The sequence below is a fragment of the Cherax quadricarinatus genome, chromosome 40 (assembly GCF_038502225.1).
Source record: "Cherax quadricarinatus isolate ZL_2023a chromosome 40, ASM3850222v1, whole genome shotgun sequence".
Lineage (NCBI taxonomy): Eukaryota > Metazoa > Arthropoda > Malacostraca > Decapoda > Parastacidae > Cherax > Cherax quadricarinatus.
In genome coordinates, this window is record NC_091331.1 from 29,076,050 (window position 1) to 29,097,223 (window position 21,174).

The following is a 21,174-nucleotide window of genomic DNA, read 5'->3' on the forward strand; positions in this document are numbered from 1 at the left end:
TATTGTACTTGGATAACTAAATACAATCTAATTCGTGAGGCGAAAGACATTATTTTCTGTTCTTTTCTTTGAGTAATATATTTTACCTTTGAAGGTAAAAGAAGAGTTTGTTACTTTTCAGTTTTTTGCAGAAATTACTCTGAGCCCCCAACTTTTGCCTGTGAATAACGTTACTATATTCCCTTAGATTAGGTTAGGTAAAGTTCGTCAGGAAACAGGACAAATGTTTCCTGATGCGGGTCTTAGTCAGATGATGACCAGCCTTTGGAGCTTTTGGTCATCTGACCGAGGCCTTCCGCTGGCTTACCGGTCCACCCCTTTAAAAATTATGGTCATGTAGAACCATTTTTGTAGTGAGACATATATTCCCTTTCAAGGACCTCGGGGATCACATATTTTCTCCATACAAAAACAAACCTGGGACTGTTTGTATTTAAATTTGAATATCCACCACACATAACCTTTCTATTTTAAATCCCAGTGACGAAATATTAATAATGAGGATGTCCAAGAAAGGTAATAAATGGCCGGGTGTGGCACGCTAATTTTGGTGGGTAGGCACCGGCCAGTAGGAGAGGAGAGAGCAACCACCTTCCCCTTTCCAACGAACGTGGATGGAGGTAATAAAGTCAGAGAGATGGCTGGTGATGAGGTCGTCTTCCTCATCATTGTAATGGCTGTGCTCACTCGCTGCTCCACACGGACATGACGACGCTGAATGATCATCTAGACTCAATTAACTAATTACCAATGAGAATAAAACGCTCTATACCAATCCCCTTCCCACTCTCTTGTTCTGGAATTAAGACGAAGGGAGCGATATGGCTTCGGTGGAGGGGACACTGGAACTGTGTACTCACCTATGTGTGCTCATCTATATGGGGTTGCCGGGTTCGAGTCCTAGCTCCTGGCCCCACCTCTCAACTTGCCGTTTGCCAGATTCTCTCCCTATCTTTGATGAGTAGATGACAAATTTTTCTGCTCGCACTTTCAGTGTGAATCATTGTTGAAGCAGATTTATGAACACAGATATTAATTGACATTCGAAAATCACATAAAAAATCATTAAAACCATAAAAGTCAATTTAAGAGGTGACCAAATATCTTGAAAGAGAAATGTAGTGTTGATAGGCTTTTAATCGCTATACATCAGCTGCTGTATCTCCCTAATTGATGCGTAATTTTGAAGGATGGGCTAGGTAAATAAATGTATATGATTTAATATATATTGAAGGTGTGGTGTAAAATTTAACTATGCTGTAGCTAAATCCTTATGCTAATAACACAAAAACGGGTGTTTAAATTGTGCTCTTCTATTCAAAGTTCTGTTACTTAACACCCACGCCCACTCGTGTAATCATCTAACTTATTTTTACAGCTTCCAAGGTTTGCGCTTCAATGATGCTATTCTGGAGCTTCTTCCACTCATCCATAACTATTATCGAATCATTCCTTTCCTATATCTTTTCTTATTCTATTATTTTTCCAATTTGAACTCATTGCCGCGAGTCCAGAGAATACTAAGTCAACTTACTGATTACTTTCTGGCATCTAGCCTATTTCTGGTTTTGTAATAGTTTGTCAGAGAATATTCTAGTCCAGTTATTCTTTAAAATTATGAGATTTTTCAATAGCGCTTTGGGATTACAGCGGGATGAATATAAACCAACTAAATAAAATTTGAGATGTTTAATATGAAAGATGTTTAGGTGGTTCCAATTGAATTTGATGCATTGGTTACAATGGTGAAGATCAGAATGAGTTTGAGGTAATCAGTCCCTCAGCCTGGAGTCGATGTAATCAATCCACCAGTCTTGAAAAAAGTACACCATATGCGCGATGGAGTGGCTTAAATACTGTAGACAGGTGAGGTGAAGCAGGCGTAGGCGATATCACAGTGGACAAATCCACATGTGGAGGCAAGTCATGCCTATGAGTTAAGCAAGTGAAAAAATCCCTGTATCAAGTTACTGTATCTGACAGGAATGTAGATAAATGGCTCAGACTGATTACCTTAAACTCCTCCATATCTTCACCATTCGTCTTTGTTTAGGACTGATGAAACTACTACGTGTCGAAACGTTTCCTCGGTAAAGACACCCAAGTTTTGCACATGTGTAAAATTCATCAACTTGTCGGTTCTCTGAACCATTTATTTATATAATGGTAGTGGAACGAGGAGTGGCCTGGAAATTGTGTAAGTAGGGTAGAGTCTGGCTAGTGTACTGCTCCACTCACAGCATCACCTGCACTCCTCACAGCGCAACGCTGTTGTCTTCCTCTAATTCACCAGCACAACACCACTATTGTTGACATATGAAAATAAATTATATTAAACGTGATTTAAGTTATATACATAAATGGGCTCAGTATTTAAGTTACTCTACTGAATTTAATTAAAGTAGCAAGTAACAAGCAAACAAGTACCTGGGCACAAAATTGCGTTAATTCTAATTTCTCAATTACAGTCAAGGACGCGATAGAGCATCCGCAATTACACTACAACGACCATTGATATGATTAATGCTAATGGCACATGGCTGGATACGGAGAGCCCACCTCATTATCCTAACATTGGTTGGTAAGACACATCTGCAACAGTCGGTATTTTATACCATTTTATGTATATCCTAGCACTGTTAGATTTCATCGTGTTACTGTAGGTGAGAGGGTTGTGTTCTGAGAATATAGTAATTTTAAATTGAGAAGTCCCTAAGTATACATCAAAATAATAGAACACCACCACAAGAGCTAATGCTTCTTTCTTAATCGTAGCATAATTTTTCTGGTGACGTTTGAGTTTAGAGGAAAATTATATAGGATGGAGTATGTCAGTGGTTGACGACTTCTGTAGAAGCACACCACTCACTGCTTAACTGATCCCCTCAAGGAAGGTTCCTTGATGTTAGTGAGGGGCTCTTGATTTAGGGTATTGGATCTGTGCTCAAGTTCCCCAAATTCAGCCTGAATGCCTTCCACGTAACCCCCAGGCGCTGTATAATCCTACGAGTTTAGCGCTTCCCCCTTGATTATAATAATAATAATGCATAACTGCTCGCATCTGTATGCAAGAAAAAGAGTTTGCTAAAGTTAGGGCTTGTCAAGACAGCAGCAGACGAAAGCAAGCACTTTAACCTAGCAAACGCAACTATGCAATCTTGAGACAAGTAAAACTTAACTTTGCTGTTGATATGCTCAGTAAGAGGAGCAGCACCTGAGAAAAATAAAGGCAGAACCTGCGGTATTACTCTGTCATACCAAGAAGACTCCCTCCCTATCTTGTGGCCCTGGAAATGGTGAGATAGCACGAACCTTCGCATCAATGGGAGCAACCTCATCTTGACCATGCAAAAACGGAGATAAGTAACTTTGGCTTGCCCAAAACTATGCCTAGCCAAGTTCGCTGTGAAGCAGTGTGCTAGTCTTTCAAACAATGCTCGGAGAAGTGTCAAGTGTTGTTCCCAGTCGACACGATACACCACTGAGTCATCAAGGTAGGCTTTCACTTCGTCTAAGTTGTAAGTCATGACACTCATTCATCAGACGTTTGAAGGACGAAGCAGCATTATATAAACTAAATAGTGTGATGAGATAGTTGAACAATTCATCTTGAACGGTGAAGGCAGATGTTTCGTGAGCACGCTCAGTAAGCAGGACTTGATAATATCCTCGTAAGAGATCTAAACGGCCAACATACTGGGCTCCAGACACACGATCAGTAAGGTCACCAGTGCATGGTAGGGGGGTGTCCATCTGGTAAAGTAACAGAATTCGCTTTATGACAATTAGAGCATATCCTGAAACTACCGTCAGGTTTGCGTACTTAAATGCAAGAAACCCACAGACTGTTACTTTGCTTAATTAGTCCGTGAGAAAACAGAAAGTCATCCTCTTTTCTCAGTGCTTTGTTTCGTTGGACTCATCTCATAAGGCGATTGTTTAATTGGTGATGCACCCTGCACATCAACGTCGTGAACCCCCGGAGTACAGCATTTAGGAACAGCGCTGAACAGATAAGGGTACTCCAAAACTATGTGTTTAATGTCACTAGCTTTATCAGCATCAAGGTTACTAAGAAAACTATCTAGTGATTATAGTCAATGAATTTTCTAAACGCACTTCTATACCTCTAGAGACGTCAGGTAGACTGACGCGTTCTTTCTCTGTCCTAGGAAGTACAGATGCAGTAGTATGTCTTGAGTTGGTTGACGTGGCACACATGATTTGATTTCCTCTTCCCAGACGTTCGTATTAAATAATTTACGTCACTAAGCTTTTTGATTACTTCCCGGGGACCATCATACCTACCTGGTTTGTAGAGCATGACCTTGTACTAATTTCTGAGCCATCACCTTATCTCCTGCTTTAAAGCAACGAGAGACAGCATGCTTGTCATACTGTTGCTTCATTCTAGCCTGAGCCGAGACTACTTTTTATGACGCCAGTTCTCTAGCAGCTCACCATTAATGCTTCTGCATTAAAGGTGACGTGCTTAATGATGGATTTGATTTTCCTATTCACACGTCTTTCAACACAGCAAGAGAACCACGCACCTGGTGTCAGAATATTAACTCAAACGGACTAAATAAGAGGAGGCTTTCCTGTTCATTTTCCCTCATAGCGAACAGAAAAGGTATACCTTCATCCCAGTCTCTAGAAAAATGTTTAATGTAAGCTCTCATCATAGACTTCAACATCTGATGAAATCTTTCTAGAGCACCTTGCGATTGAGGGTGACAAGTGGTTGAAAGTACTGACTTTATTCCTAGGTGGGAAAATGCCTCACGAAAGAACTTAGAAGTAAAATTGGATCCCTAATCTGACTGAATCTCTCGTGTTAATCCAACCTGGGAGAAAAATGTCATTAATACTCTACAGTAAATAGCACGTGAATTAATTTTTCTCATCAGTTAGGTAAGGTATGTCAGGAAACAAGATAAGTGTTTCCTGACGCTGGTCTCAGTCAGATGATGACCCACAGCTGGAATTTTTGGTCATCTGACCGAGGCATTCCGCTGGTTTATCGATCCACCTTTTTACAAATCATGGTTATGATTACAACCATTAGAATAGTATTACCTCTGAGGAATAGCTTCGGGATACCGTGTCGCTGCGTCCATAATAGTAAAAAAGTATTGGTTTCCTAGTTTGATTCTAGGTAGAGGACCAACACGATCTATGATGACACTAGAAAAAGGTTCACCATCAGCACTGTTAGGAATGAGAGGAGCAGGTGGAAGTGTGTGTGTATGTATGTGTGTGTGTGTGTGTGTGTGTGTGTGTGTGTGTGTGTGTGTGTGTGTGTGTGTGTGTGCAGGCTTGCCTATCATTTAACAGACGTGGCAACACTTCACTTGGTCAGTTTCCTTCATTTTACGCCAAGTGTTTCGCCAGCTTAACTAGTGTCTTCTTAAGAGTCAGCTCTTAACTTACGTGTACTTTTCTTCACAAGTCCAACGTTACTATAATAGCAACTTGTTATCGAGATCCTTCGCTTCACACTCTCACTGTTATATCTCTCAGTCTTTCTAGAGACTGGTCAACAAAAAGGATCAGATCTTCAGTATATCACTGAACAACATATTCAAACCCAAAACCTTATCATCAACTAACTCAACAGGAGGCGAGGATGGTTGCTGAATCTTTGACACAGCTCGAGTAATGGCGCTGAGAGGAAATAAAATCGGTTTCTCTTTACAAACTTCAATGGCATAATTATCATCAGAGGTAATATCACTGACAAGTGGTTCCTTATATATACCAGCTTGAAGGACGTCGTTCCCTATCAACAAATCCACTGACCTGATAGGAAATGAACCACTAGAAATACCCACTGAAATATAACCAGTGAATTAGCATGTCTCAATATATACTTTATGAAGAGGTACCTTTATTATAGCCCCTCCATAGGCCTCTATATACTGTCCATTAGTTGTGGAAATTTTTTTATAGTTTTCCTAAATTCAACATGTGTAAATATGAATAATATAATAATTGTGTATTAAAATGTGAAGCTGATTTGACTCTTCAAAATGTTTGGTGTGAAGGAGGATGTGCAGCGGCAGCGGAGTTAAAGTATTCCAGCGTCATCGAGGCCATAACGGGGTGTTACGGCCCTAATGTGTAACAGTAATCAGTATTAATGTCCCCTGCTGAAGAATTGGGAGAGGAAAGTTGCAGGACCTCCAGAATTACATGTGAATGGTTAAAAATAGGAAAGTACGCGCAGTCCTTTCATTTAGATTTCTTGCTGGCCAGTGTAGGTGTCTGTATGTTAGGTAGGCGTTGTGTCATGATCCAACTGCAGTAATTAAATGGTAATATAAATTTATTTTCTAATAACACTACTGTATTATATGTATTGTACTAATAGTTATATTTTGTGTACCCAGCAAGTAAACCAAAATAACACAGTCCACATAATTTTAATTTACCAGAGTAGCTGGTTTTAATATTGTAGTTAATTTAATGTCAGGTCAAGCATTTTTGTGAGAGTGGTGAAGAAGTGGGCATCGAGGGAGTGACAGTTCTGCGACCTACTGTAACTAAGTACCACTTACCTCACCCAAATTACTTACATGTAATAATTCAGGTAATACCCTGTAAATCCCCTGCAGGTAATTTCTCACATTAGTTATAGGCAATACTGACTCACGAAATCGTAATGACACGATTGCAAACAAATATACCTAGTTGGACGAATCTTATTGTGGCTAGCTGGTCCAGTGGCTAACGCGACGGTCTGGAGTTTTGAGACTCTCTGACCGCGGGTTCAAATCCCACCCGTGGTATGGTTTGACAGGCAATACATCTGTCAACAAGTTGAGATGACTACCAGTGTCTCACAACGCAATTACATAAGTTAATTGTGACTTGTTCATCCCCACTCTTCCTTTCGACAAGTAAGGAAGCATTGCAGAACGAATTTTATTGTCAGATATATTTTCTGACCCTAGTCATCTAAACTGTTATATTCTCCTGAACAGCAGAATTTGACAAGTTACTAAATTCTTCATGCCCTTGTTGCACCGAAGATGAAGATATGACTTGTGTGGGGGCGCCAGCCACACGATCATTTTTCATATCGCTTTCCAATATATAACAGTTTTCCCTAGAATGTCATTTTTTCTTACAATAGGTACATTAAACTTTCTTCTCAGTATCCGATTTCCGTGTTTCCACAAAGACAGACTTAGGATTGTGTAGGGTCCCTAGTATAGGTACGAGAAGTTTCAACAGCAGGTGAGGCCGTCACTTGTCAGCTGTGTGCAATAACATTGCCTATTGTTTGCCTGGTTAATTCATTGTACGTGCCTGGGTCTCAGAAACATCAAAGTGTCTAAGTCACTTTCAAAGAATGTAGGAAATATTGAGGCGGCTTCTGCACGCAAATTATATTATGTCAGAATGATGACTGACTAAGAGCTAGAGCTCATTAACAGTATATTCATTTCCTTGGATCAAGAGAATAGGACAGGTACACACATCCACCATTTATGTTGTACAAGATAGAACTCGAACTCCTCAGACCAGGAAATTACTCAGAGTGTCTGACTATAGTGTTACTAGTAAGTTAAACTATACAATCTCTCCAACGCCTTCGATCAAAATTCCGGATAGGCCTCCAGTGTTACAAAATGCGACATCCATAAGTATAGACATCTCCAGAGACTACCAGGTCAGCTTACTGATCCCCATCTAGCATCTAGATAAATTTCTGGTTTTGTAACAGTTTGTCAGGAAATATTCTAATTCAGTTATCCTTTATATTTAACAGACATTTCAATAGCACTTTGGGATTGCAACTAGATGAATATAAACCAACTAAATAAAAATTTGATATCTTTAAAAATATTTTTCTAGGTAGTATAATTATGGAAATAAGCTCCTACACTACTTTTAGAGTATAACTTTATATACAGTTATCTCAGTTATCTTGTACATATAATCGAAGTGTTAAGGGCACATTTAATAACTGTACTACTCTTTAGTACCGTCTGGTATACTTCTATGATGAGATGCACTCAAGTATGTGAATAATATAAGTATGTGAATGTGCTCAGTAATACTTGTTATGTCTCGGTGAGACTCGACTCGACTTAGACTTATACAGTGACTGACAACAATTCCCTAAATATTGTATCTTCTCAATCATCATGGCAATCAAACAACTTGCTTGAACAATATGACGGCCCATTCATCAAACAGAAATAAAGTGCGAAGCAACAGAGAACAGCATAGCATCAGGCAAGGAACTAGAAGGCAAAACAGCGACTCTAACTGTGGACCTTCAACAGATCCTACACAAAGGCATAAAACTCCTTTATTACTGAAACTAAGTTCAGCATTATCAAATTCCCGACTACGGCAGTACGTAGATGCCAGCACAAACGTAGGTCGAAAGTTTAACTTGGGATCATAGTTATACAGAATGTCTCCATGACACACAACCTCTGAAAAATGTCAAATATCACGATGTCTAAATAATGCTCTGTGAACAGAGTTGCACAGAGTTACGAGTGTATGTCCCGGCTCACCAACAGAGACATGCTCTACCAAAAACAGTCTAAATCACATGAGATGTCAGAGCAGAGAAAGCATGTTCCCAACACGAGCAACAGCCAGAGAGAGAAGGAAAGGCAATGATTGCAGCTCCAACATCAGAAGTATCACATGACTTGCACCAGATTCTGCTCGACTCGAAACTGCTTAACAAGCGGGCAACTTGTTTGCAAGAGCTGGCAGCCAATCAAAACTCTCCAACAGTGAGCAGGATATTACATCCTTCCTACACATAAGCCAATATCGTAAGTCAAAAAACAAAGCATGAAATTTTTATTTTAGCTACTTAGATTTTAGATTTTGCCACCAAAGTGGCTAGTTTATTGTGCACCCTATATCCATCCTGTGGACGGTAGCGCAGGAGCATATGGATACACAAAAGGCTTAGGAACTAGGCCCCATAAGGGTTAGCAGGAGTGCAATTGGATTTTTATATACAGTTCACTTATCTGTTACAAGCAAATTTAGGAAATTTTCTTAGTATATCTGGTATCTTATTTTCATTACTAAGATATCTTGACATGTCACATAGGTTATTATACTGTCTATCTCTGTATTCCTCAATAAGTGGACAATTAAGCACATAGTGTTCAAGACGGTGACCATATGCCTGATCACATAAGTTGCATTTAGTTTGATCATCATCTGTGTGTCTCCTAAACTGCCAGAAGTACTTGTAACCAAGCCTAAGCCTGGCCACTACAACATCAGTCTGTTCACATTGCAAGTTGCTCCATAAACATACTTCTCTACGTTCATGTTATCATAGTGGGTTATAGATCTACTCAGGCGTCTAACTGCATTCCTATAACAAACATTTTCATTATTTACTTCTCTCCTAATATTATTCCTAATGCTAGACACAGATATACCAAAGTTATATTCTATATTCTCCTTCAGGGTACTCTTCTTGGCTAACTTATCAACTTTATCATGAAGGAGTAATCCAATGTGTGATGGGATCCATAGCAATTGTACATTAATTCCCTTTCCCCATATTTTTGAGTATCTATACCTGGCTTCTCCAATGAGCATGTTGTTAGAGTCATTATATGAGTCAAGAGCTTTCAGTGATGACATAGAATCAGTAATGATGATAGAGTCAAGCTCAGTGTCATACGTTATCTTTAGCGCCATTAGGATTGCAAACAATTCGGTTTGCAGTGTAGACGCCCAGTTGTTAATTATTCTTATTCCTAAATCAACAAGTTTATTATCGTTCTTAACTAGGGAGGTGGCAACAAGGGCAGATGCAGCCCTGCCAGAAGACTCCTGTTTTGATCCAACAGGTATATAACTTGTGATAAATTATTACTACCATCTAGGTGAGAAATTTCTTCTTCAACAGTTGCTCTAACAAGTGATTTAGGGAAGGGATTACTAGTAATGAGCTTCTTGGGAGGGGGTTGAAAATATGTGATATTAAATGATCACATCTTATATGGAGGGTGAAATGCTCTTGTCTACAGTGATACAGTTCATGCAGGTTATAAAACTTAAAATAATTGCATGTTTTCATGATCCACTGAGACTGTGTATTTACTTCTAGACATTTAGTTGCTATTAATGAAAAGATCAGCAATATAAAATTATAAGGAATTCAACGTATTTAAATTATATACATTGTGTCCTTTTCAGAGGGCGTAACAGATATTTTTATCTTGGTATTTATATTCATTTTATTTATTCCTGTCATCCATTTATACACCTCCATCGTATCCCCACCCTAATTCTACACATTTGCAGAGTACAGATTCAGTGCTCTCAGTCTCTCCTCGTAGGAAAGATTGCTGATATATGGATCAACTTTGTCACCGTTCTCTAAATATTTTCCAACCTATTTCTGCTCATTCTGTCATACAGTAACAAAACTGATCAGCATAATCTAAATGAGGTCTTACCAAGGATGTATAAAGTTTATTCTGAGGACTCTTGTTATTTATGCCTCTTAATATGAAGCTAAGTATTCTAACAGCTTTATTACGAACACTGATGCACTGTTGTCATGGCTTTAAATTACTTCTAACTGGAACTCTTAAACCTTCCTTGTATTCAAAGTGACTGAGATCTACATTATTCAGGTTATAAATGCTATGGTTTATACTCTTTTCTCAGGCTTTGAACCTTACATATGTCTACATTAAACTGCATCTGACACTGCCACTTCTCCATCCTCATCAGAATTAACATCAGAATTAACCTGACGGCCTAATTTAGTGTCGTCGGCAAAATTGCATATATCGGTATTTATTCCCTCATCTATTTCGTTTATATACATTGTGAACAACAAAGGGCCCAACACTGAACCCTGTGGAACACCGCTTGTGACGCGTCCTCGCTCCAATTTCGTCCCATTTATGCAAACTCTCTGTTGCCTATGTCACCACGCCTCTAACCAGGACGAAATCCCTCCCAGCCTCAGTAACTTTACTTTTCCTGAATCTCCTACGTGAAACTCTATCAGAGGCCTTATTGTGGACCATATACGTAATATCACATTCATTACCATGATCTACTTCCTCAAATACCTTAGCGAAAAAAAAAAAACAGTAAATTTGTAAGGCATGAACGCACTTTTGTAAAACCGAACTCAGATTAATTGGTCAATTTGCTTTTCAAGGTGACTTCAAGTAGCTTCGGCAATTAGTGATTCCATCAGTTTTTCCACAATGGACGTTAGACTAATTCTAAGTTAAGGACCTGTCTCATGCTTTGTAAATGGATATCACAGTTGCTATTTTCTACTTATCTGGCACTTTGGCAGTATATAGTGATACGTTGAAAAGACTAGTTAATGGTTTGCGAAGTTCTTAATTACATTCTTTTATAACTTTTGTGAACAGTTCATCAAGGTCCGGTGGTTTGTTTGGTTGTAATCGATCTGTCTGAGAACTATTGCAATTGTGAATTCGATCATGCGTAACTTATTTTCGTTCTGACCTATACAGTTATTTATGGAATTTCGATAGTACCTTACTGGGTAAAAGCAGAGCAATTAAGGTGTTGTTGGAAGTAGTGTTGACGGAGGTAGTATTGGCGAAGGGTAGTGTTGGCGGAGGCAGTGTTGGTGGAGGTAGTGTTGATGGAGGCAGTGATGGTGGGGACAGTGGTGGTGGGGCAGTGTTGGTGAGGACAGTATTTTGGGGAGCAGTGATGGTGAAGACAGTGTTGGTGAGGCAGTGCTGGTGGGGGCAGTGATGGTGAGGGCAGTGTTGGTGAGGCAGTGCTGGTGAGGGCAGTGTTTGTGGGAGCAGTGTTGGTGGATCACAGCTGCTGGCCAGCACCAGCCAGTACTATCTCTCTCACGATGTGAAGGAGAGTCAGTTTTTACCACTTAGTAAAATTGGTGATATTTTTTCTGGCTCCACTCAGCTGACGCATATTTAGTATCGTTTGGGAGGGGTAGTGAGAGTGAGCTTAGGGAGCGGGGAGGGGAGGGGAGGGGTGGTGAGAGTGAGCTTAGGGAGCGGGGAGGGGAGGGGAGGGGTGGTGAGAATGATCTTAGGGGTGCGGGAAGGGGAGGGAAGCCGTATAAGTGAATTATAGTAGTTTAGGAAGGAGCTGGGTTAGTGGGGAGGGGGAGATCCTCCTTACTTACTGTCGATTAATTAGGGAAAATAATTGAATTAGGGAGGATGTAAGGCTGGATGTAATACACCAACATAAGGCATTCTTATTTAGTGTGGTAAAACATCTTCAAGATAATGTTCGATCTTATGATGACCCACGTGAAATTTGTCACCATATTGTGAAGGACTTGCCATCCAGTGTAGAATGTTCTGTTTATGTGATGAGTGAATTACGCAAATGCAGCACCTGGTCAAACCTTGTGTTATGTAAACACTGTTCTTATATGACTCACGAAATTGTAATGACACGATTGCAAACAAACCATACCACGGGTGGGGATAGAACCCGCCATCAGAGTCTCAAAACTCCAGACCGTCGCGTTAGCATTTGTGGTCACAGTGGTGCCTATGCTAACCTTCCTATGGTGTAGAAATATGCCTAGTTGGACGAATCTTATTGTGGCTAGCTGGTCCAGTGGCTAACGCGACGGTCTGAAGTTTTGAGACTCTCTGATCGTGGGTTCTATCCCCTCCCGTGGTATCGACTGTTCTTATTTCCTTGTTCTAAACTTGTAACGTATCAAATATGCAATAAAAAAAAAAAAAAAAAAAACACCTCTTAATAAAGATATAATTGTATCGCCAAGTGGAGTTCGATTAAAACTACTAATTAAATATTAAATTCAACATAAAATGCACCAAAACTGTATGGATAACAGAGCCCAAAATAGAGGAGAGCTGACAGCAAGGTGAACTGTGGCGGTGGATTCAAGTGTTAACGAGGAAAATCAAATCACTAATAATATCTTTGCTGTCATTTATTTACGACATAAAGCGTACACGAGGTTCGACCAGGATAAATGGGAAAGAAATCAGAATGGGTAACCATTAGAAGTGGTGTGCCACAGGGGTCAGTCTGGGCCCTTGTTGTTCACAATCTACTAAAAAGACATACATGAAGGAATAAATGAACGTCATAAATAAGTTTGCCGATGACACTAAAATAGTCCTTGAAATGATTTCTAATTAAGACGCTAGGAAGCATGAGAATGATCAGGATAGGCTGTCTGTATGGTTGGAAAATTGGCAGATGAAATTAAATACAGACAAAAGTTAGGTTCTAATCCAAGGAAAAGAAAATAACTATGGTATTTACAAGAAAATAATGTAGGTTTTAGTCAAAGTGTATACGAAAACAAAATCTAGGAGTTCTGGTAAGCATATATTTAAAGCCAAGACAACGCACACGTGTTCGTTGTAAATATAGAACCTTAAAGTTTTATTTAAATTAAGGAGTAATCTACTATAGATTATGCTGCTCATTTCTGGTCTATAATTTATAAAATGAACATAAATGTGCTGGGAAATATTCAAAAAAACATGACGAAATTTATCTCGTATATAAGAAACTTATCTTACGAAGATAGAATGAAGGCGCTGAACCTGCACTCTCTCCAAAGACGTAGAATACGTGAAGGTATGATTGAAATGTGCAAATGGAAAATACGGATAAATAATGGGAATATAAATAGCGTGCTGAAAATATCTAATAAAGACAAGACTCGCTGCTATAGTTTCAAAGTGGAAAAAGATAGAGAAGTACTTGTTTGGCTGTAGAGTTATGAAACAAAATGGCAGGTAAAGTCATTGAGGCGACAACTTGGTTAATTTTAAATATAAGTTGGACGGGTATATAACGGGGTGTGGGTGAGTGTGAGTTAAACTTACCTAGCATGGTCCAGTAGGACTACTGCAGTGTTCCTTGATTCTTATGTTTTTATGATGAATATTCTCACTGAGCTTCACCCAACCACTTGTATCAGCCAGGGTTGAATTCCAGCTCCTGTCAACGTCTCTTTTTAACTGGACCAGTTTCTGTATAGCTTCATGTTGTCCACTATCATCATAACTGTTTTATAATACATGTTGAACGTTATCTCCTCTGGAAAGAATTTTCCCAAAAATAAATATATAATAGAATACGTTTGTATTGATCAGTTTTAAATAATTTTCGTTTTATTAATAACAAACATTTATATTACGAAAGTTAGCTTATTAATAATTCTAAATAATAAATTCAAATGAATTGTTTCCAGCCCATAATATTAAATCATTAGCAAATAAATGTGTATTTACATAAATATTAATGACACGGGAATCATATACGGGATACGACACGGGAATCAGACCCGAGTCTCTCATACAGTATATAATTCGTGTCCATATATTATATGCTAAGTTGACGAGGGTTATTAAAGTCGGTGGACCACACCAACAGTTAAGATATATTGTACTTTAGTTCCTAATGTCGGGTTCAGAAAAAAAAATATACATATTGGTATATACATCTCTTCAAGTGTATAATCGAAACGCTGTTGCTCTCAGAGTGTATATACATAAGAGGTACACTATATTAATCAGTACATATATAAAGTGACTAGGGAAAGTAAATCGCATTAAAACCCTGATCAGCACATAAAACTTTGGTTGAAATCATACAATGAAAAAAAGTATACATAAACCTTGCCAATGTTGGGATACTGAGCAATCCTCAGCAACACAGGTATTTGTCACAGGTTTGCATCGTGGGGCTAGTGGTGACTCTGGTGTCATCAGCAGGCCACATCAAGATATCAGTCTACATCAGTCTGCGCGCTGGTAAGTGGTAAGAAAAAGCATATTAATGTATTTTATGCTAATAATCGAAGTGCCAGAAATAAAATTAATGAATTGTGTTCGGCAGCGTGTACCGGGAACTTTGATGTCACTGCAATAACTGCAACATGGTATAATTTAAAGAGTCGAGATATGATTGCCGAGTGTCATACTCAAGGTTTTAAGTTGTTCAATGTAGATAGATATAACGGGAAAAAGGGTGGAGCTGCATTGTATGTATGACAAAATATAAATTGTTGTATAAAATGAGGTATAAAAATAGATGGATTAGTAACAGAATCTGTTACTAATCTGTTAGGGCTTCTAGACACGATAACGTAGTAATAGTGAGGGATTTTAACTTTAGTGAAATTGACTGGACTTCTCTGACCGGTAATCTGGAGTCTAGTGACTTCCTAGAAGTAGTTCAGGACTGTTTTCTGAAGCAATGTGTAACAGAGCCAGACGTAATAATTTGCTTGACCTAGTCTTGTCAAATAAAGAAACCCTCGTAAATAATCAGGAGATCTCTGAAGAACTTGGCGCAAGTGATCACAAATCTCTTACGAAAATAAGGATAATACCATAAAAGTCCCTGATTTTCGTTCTGCCGAGTATAATGGACTTAGGGAACACCTGTCTGATCTCGACTGGGGTAATCTAGCTAATAATTATATTAACGATGATCATACTCGCGGTAAGGAAGGGATCTGCGATTATGATTTTTTTTAAAAGTGTACAATGTGCTCAGAGTATATTTATTCCCTAGAGAGAAATTAGATCAGAGAAGAATGACCATAGATGGATTAATAACAGACTGAAGCACCTATTAGGAGGAAACAGAGGAATTTATAGGCGCATAAAAAGAGGTGAGGTTAACCTTATTGATCAATAAGTGCATTTTAAGAGAAGTAAACAAGAGGATTAGAAAATCTGAACGCGACTATGAAATTAGAGTTGCTAATGTATCAAAGACTAATCCAAAAGGAGTCTTTCAAGTGTATAGGACAAAAGTCAGGGAAAAAAGTCAATATAGTGTTCCTTCATTCTTATGTTCTTAATTGTATGATAGTGGATATTTTTCCCACAACCTGAGCGGGCGAGGTTGGTTCATTTATGTTACACTCTGTGTGAGGTGGCTGGTGCTGAGTGTGAGGTGGCTGGTGCTGAGTGTGAGGTGGCTGGTGCTGAGTGTGAGGTGGCTGGTGCTGAGTGTGAGGTGGCTGGTGCTGAGTGTGAGGTGGCTGGTACTGAGTGTGAGGTGGCTGGTGCTGAGTGTGAGGTGGCTGGTGCTGAGTGTGAGGTGACTGGTGCTGAGTGTGAGGTGGCTGGTGCTGAGTGTGAGGCGGCTGGTGCTGAGTGTGAGGTGGCTGGTGCTGAGTGTGAGGTGGCTGGTGCTGAGTGTGAGGTGGCTGGTGCTGAGTGTGAGGTGGCTGGTGCTGAGTGTGAGGTGGCTGGTGCTGAGTGTGAGGTGGCTGGTGCTGAGTGTGAGGTGGCTGGTGCTGAGTGTGAGGTGGCTGGTGCTGAGTGTGAGGTGGCTGGTGCTGAGTGTGAGGTGGCTGGTGCTGAGTTGTGAGGTGGCTGGTGCTGAGTGTGAGGTGGCTGGTGCTGAGTGTGAGGTGGCTGGTGCTGAGTGTGAGGTGGCTGGTGCTGAGTGTGAGGTGGCTGGTGCTGAGTGTGAGGTGGCTGGTGCTGAGTGTGAGGTGGCTGGTGCTGAGTGTGAGGTGGCTGGTGCTGAGTGTGAGGTGGCTGGTGCTGAGTGTGAGGTGGCTGGTGCTGAGTGTGAGGTGGCTGGTGCTGAGTGTGAGGTGGCTGGTGCTGAGTGTGAGGTGGCTGGTGCTGAGTGTGAGGTGGCTGGTGCTGAGTGTGAGGTGGCTGGTGCTGAGTGTGAGGTGGCTGGTGCTGAGTGTGAGGTGGCTGGTGCTGAGTGTGAGGTGGCTGGTGCTGAGTGTGAGGTGGCTGGTGCTGAGTGTGAGGTGGCTGGTGCTGAGTGTGAGGTGGCTGGTGCTGAGTGTGAGGTGGCTGGTGCTGAGTGTGAGGTGGCTGGTGCTTAGTGTGAGGTGGCTGGTGCTGAGTGTGAGGTGGCTGGTGCTGAGTGTGAGGTGGCTGGTGCTGAGTGTGAGGTGGCTGGTGCTGAGTGTGAGGTGGCTGGTGCTGAGTGTGAGGTGGCTGGTGCTTAGTGTGAGGTGGCTGGTGCTGAGTGTGAGGTGGCTGGTGCTTAGTGTGAGGTGGCTGGTGCTGAGTGTGAGGTGGCTGGTGCTGAGTGTGAGGTGGCTGGTGCTGAGTGTGAGGTGGCTGGTGCTGAGTGTGAGGTGGCTGGTGCTGAGTGTGAGGTGGCTGGTGCTGAGTGTGAGGTGGCTGGTGCTGAGTGTGAGGTGGCTGGTGCTGAGTGTGAGGTGGCTGGTGCTGAGTGTGAGGTGGCTGGTGCTTAGTGTGAGGTGGCTGGTGCTGAGTGTGAGGTGGCTGGTGCTGAGTGTGAGGTGGCTGGTGCTGAGTGTGAGGTGGCTGGTGCTGAGTGTGAGGTGGCTGGTGCTGAGTGTGAGGTGGCTGGTGCTTAGTGTGAGGTGGCTGGTGCTGAGTGTGAGGTGGCTGGTGCTTAGTGTGAGGTGGCTGGTGCTGAGTGTGAGGTGGCTGGTGCTGAGTGTGAGGTGGCTGGTGCTTAGTGTGAGGTGGCTGGTGCTCAGTGTGAGGTTGCTGGTGCTGAGTGTGAGGCGGCTGGTGCTCAGTGTGAGGTGGCTGGTGCTGAGTGTGAGGTGGCTGGTGCTTAGTGTGAGGTGGCTGGTGCTTAATGTGAGGTGGCTGGTGCTTAATGTGAGGTGGCTGGTGCTGAGTGTGAGGTGGCTGGTGCTTAGTGTGAGGTGGCTGGTGCTTAATGTGAGGTGGCTGGTGCTTAATGTGAGGTGGCTGGTGCTTAATGTGAGGTGGCTGGTGCTGAGTGTGAGGTGGCTGGTGCTTAGTGTGAGGTGGCTGGTGCTTAATGTGAGGTGGCTGGTGCTTAATGTGAGGTGGCTGGTGCTGAGTGTGAGGTGGCTGGTGCTTAGTGTGAGGTGGCTTGTGCTTAATGTGAGGTGGCTGGTGCTTAATGTGAGGTGGCTGGTGCTGAGTGTGAGGTGGCTGGTGCTTAGTGTGAGGTGGCTGGTGCTTAGTGTGAGGTGGCTGGTGCTTAGTGTGAGGTGGCTAGTGCTGAGTGTGAGGTGGCTGGTGCTGAGTGTGAGGTGGCTGGTGCTTAGTGTGAGGTGGCTGGTGCTGAGTGTGAGGTGGCTGGTGCTAAGTGTGAGGTGGCTGGTGCTTAGTGTGAGGTGGCTTGTGCTGAGTGTGAGGTGGCTGGTGCTGAGTGTGAGGTGGCTGGTGCTTAGTGTGAGGTAGCTGGTGCTTAGTTTGAGGTGGCTGGTGCTGAGTGTGAGGTGGCTGGTGCTTAGTGTGAGGTGGCTGGTGCTCAGTGAGAGGTAGCTGGTGCTCAGTGTGAGGTGGCTGGTGCTGAGTGTGAGGTGGCTGGTGCTGAGTGTGAGGTGGCTGGTGCTCAGTGTGAAGTGACTGGTGTGAGGTGGCTGGTGTTCAGTGTGAGGTGGCTGGTGTTCAGTGTGAGGTGGCTGGTGCTCAGCGTGAGGTGGCTGGTGATCAGCGTGAGGTGGCTGGTGCTCAGTGTGAGGTGGCTGGTGCTCAGCGTGAGGTGGCTGGTGCTCAGCGTGAGGTGGCTGGTGCTCAGCGTGAGGTGGCTGGTGCTCAGCGTGAGGAGGCTGGTGCTGAGTGTGAGGTGGTTGGTGCTGAGTGTGAGGTGGCTGATGCTCAGTGTGAGGTGGCTGGTTCTCAGTGTGAGGTGGCTGGTGCTCAGTGTGAGGTGGCTGGTGCTTAGTGTGAGGTGGCTGATGCTCAGTGTGAGGTGGCTGGTGCTCAGTTAGAGGTGGCTGGTGCTCAGTGTGAGGTGACTGGTGTGAGGTGGTTGGTGCTCAGCGTGAGGTGACTGGTGCTCAGTGTGAGGTGGCCGGTGCTCAGTGTGAGGTGGTTGGTGCTGAGTGTGAGGTGGCTGGTGCTGAGTGTGAGGTGGCTGCTGCTTAGCGTGAGGCGGCTGGTGCTCAGTGTGAGATGGCTGGTGCTTAGTGTGAGGTGGCTGGTGCTCAGTGTGAGGTGGCTGCTGCTCAGTGTGAGGTGGCTGCTGCTTAGAGTGAGGTGGCTGCTGCTTAGTGTGAGATGGCTGGTGCTTAGTGTGAGGTGGCTGGTGCTCAGGGTGAGGTGACTGGTGCTCAGTGTGAGGTGGCTGGTTCTCAGTGTGAGGTGGCTGGTGCTCAGTGAGAGGTGGCTGGTGCTCAGGGTGAGGTGACTGGTGCTCAGTGTGAGGTGGCTGGTACTCTGTGTGAGGTGGCTGGTACTCAAAGAGAGGTGGCTGGTGCTCAGTGTGAGGTGGTTTGTGCTCAGTGTGAGGTGGCTGGTGCTCAGTGTGAGGTGGCTGGTGCTCAGTGAGAGGTGGCTGGTGCTCAGTGTGAGGTGGCTGGTGCTCAGTGTGAGGTGGCTGGTGCTCAGTGTGAGGTGGCTGGTGCTCAGTGTGAGGTGGCTGGTGCTCAGTGTGAGGTGGCTGGTGCTCAGTGTGAGGTGGCTGGTGCTCAGTGTGAGGTGGCTGGTGCTCAGTGTGAGGTGGCTGGTGCTCAGTGTGAGGTGGCTGGTGCTCAGTGTGAGGTGGCTGGTGCTCAGTGTGAGGTGGCTGGTGCTCAGTGTGAGGTGGCTGGTGCTCAGTGTGAGGTGGCTGGTGCTCAGTGTGAGGTGGCTGGTGCTCAGTGTGAGGTGGCTGGTGCTCAGTGTGAGGTGGCTGGTGCTCAGTGTGAGGTGGCTGGTGCTCAGTGTGAGGTGGCTGGTGCTCAGTGTGAGGTGGCTGGTGCTCAGTGTGAGGTGGCTGGTGCTCAGTGTGAGGTGGCTGGTGCTCAGTGTGAGGTGGCTGGTGCTCAGTGTGAGGTGGCTGGTGCTCAGTGTGAGGTGGCTGGAACGTGATATTTAATCAGTCAGTCAGTCAGACATACTACACCCTACATAAATTATCCTATGCTACATCCTGCATGAACTCTCCTGTGTTGCACCCTGGACTGACCATCCCATGCTGCACCCTGGACTGACCATCCCATGCTGCACCCTGGACTGACCATCCCATGCTGCACCCTGGACTGACCATCCCATGCTGCACCCTGGACTGACCATCCCATGCTGCACCCTGGATTGACCATCCTATGCTGCACCCTGGACTGACCATCCCATGCTGCCCCCTGGACTGACCATCCCATTCTGCACCCTGGACTGACCATCCCATGCTGCACCCTGGACTGACCATCCCATGCTGCACCCTGGACTGACCATCCCATGCTGCACTTTGAACTACCAGCCCATGCTGCCCCCCTGGACTGACCATCCCATGCTGCACCCTGGATTGACCATCCCATGCTGCACCCTGGACTGACCATCCCATGCTGCACCCTGGACTGACCATCCCATGCTGCACCCTGGAATGACCATCCCATGCTGCACCCTGGACTGACCATCCCATGCTGCACCCTGGACTGACCATCCCATGCTGCACCCTGGACTGACCATTCAATGCTTCACCCTGCACTAGCCTTCCCGTACTACAGCCTGCACTGAGCCTCCAATGCTTCAGGCTGCACTGACCATCCTATGCAGCAGCTTACATTAATCATCCCATGCTGCAGCCTAGTCTTACCATTCAATTGTGCATCCTGAACTATCAATGTTGTAACCTCACCAACCCAGAATAGCTCAGGACAGTCTAAGTTTATCTCCATGGTTTTTGTTTAGTTTTTTCCCCAGGATGCGACCCACAACAGCCTACTATATCCCTGGTACTCATCAGTTAAATCAAGAGTGACAGCAGGTATACACAGACTTGCCTATGTGACTCTGCTCTCATGGGGATCGAACCCAAGTTGTTAGTAATACGTTCTACCAGTGATCTATGATTTTATCATCCCAGGAGGCCTTCGCCGGGTAAGACCATCCTTGGGGTTTAGCTATAGAGGGTTTCGGGGGTAAGCGCCCCCGCGGCCCGGTCTGCGACCATGCCTCGTGGTGGATCAGGGTCTCATCAACCAGGCTGTTACTGCTGGCCGCACGTAAACCGACGTACGAACCACAGCCCGACTGATCAGGTGTTTGTCCAGCGCCTTCTTAAAGACAGAAGTCAATTGGTAATCCTCCTTATGTATGCTGGGAGGCAGGTGAACAGTCTTGGGCCCCTGCAGACATTTGCCGAATAAAACCATCCCAGCAGGCCTTGGCTTGGTAAGACCATCCAAACAGACCTTGGCTGGGAAAGACCATCCCCATCCCAGCATACTTTGCCTGGGTAAGACTAACCCAGCAGATCTTTGATAAGACCATAGCAGACCTT

General features: G+C 43.7%; 1 protein-coding gene and 1 pseudogene across 1 annotated transcript; both read left to right on the forward strand.

The window, feature by feature from the left end:
• Nucleotides 1–8,642: 8,642 nt before the first annotated feature.
• On the forward strand, nt 8,643–18,947 carry LOC128687134 (uncharacterized; annotated as a pseudogene).
• Nucleotides 18,948–18,974: 27 nt separating this feature from the next.
• Nucleotides 18,975–19,766, forward strand: LOC138850960 (uncharacterized). Its single transcript, XM_070092578.1, has 2 exons — nt 18,975–18,981; nt 19,246–19,766. The coding sequence occupies exons 1-2, from the start codon at nt 18,975–18,977 to the stop codon at nt 19,764–19,766; spliced, it is 528 nt and encodes a 175-aa protein (XP_069948679.1).
• Nucleotides 19,767–21,174: the final 1,408 nt, after the last annotated feature.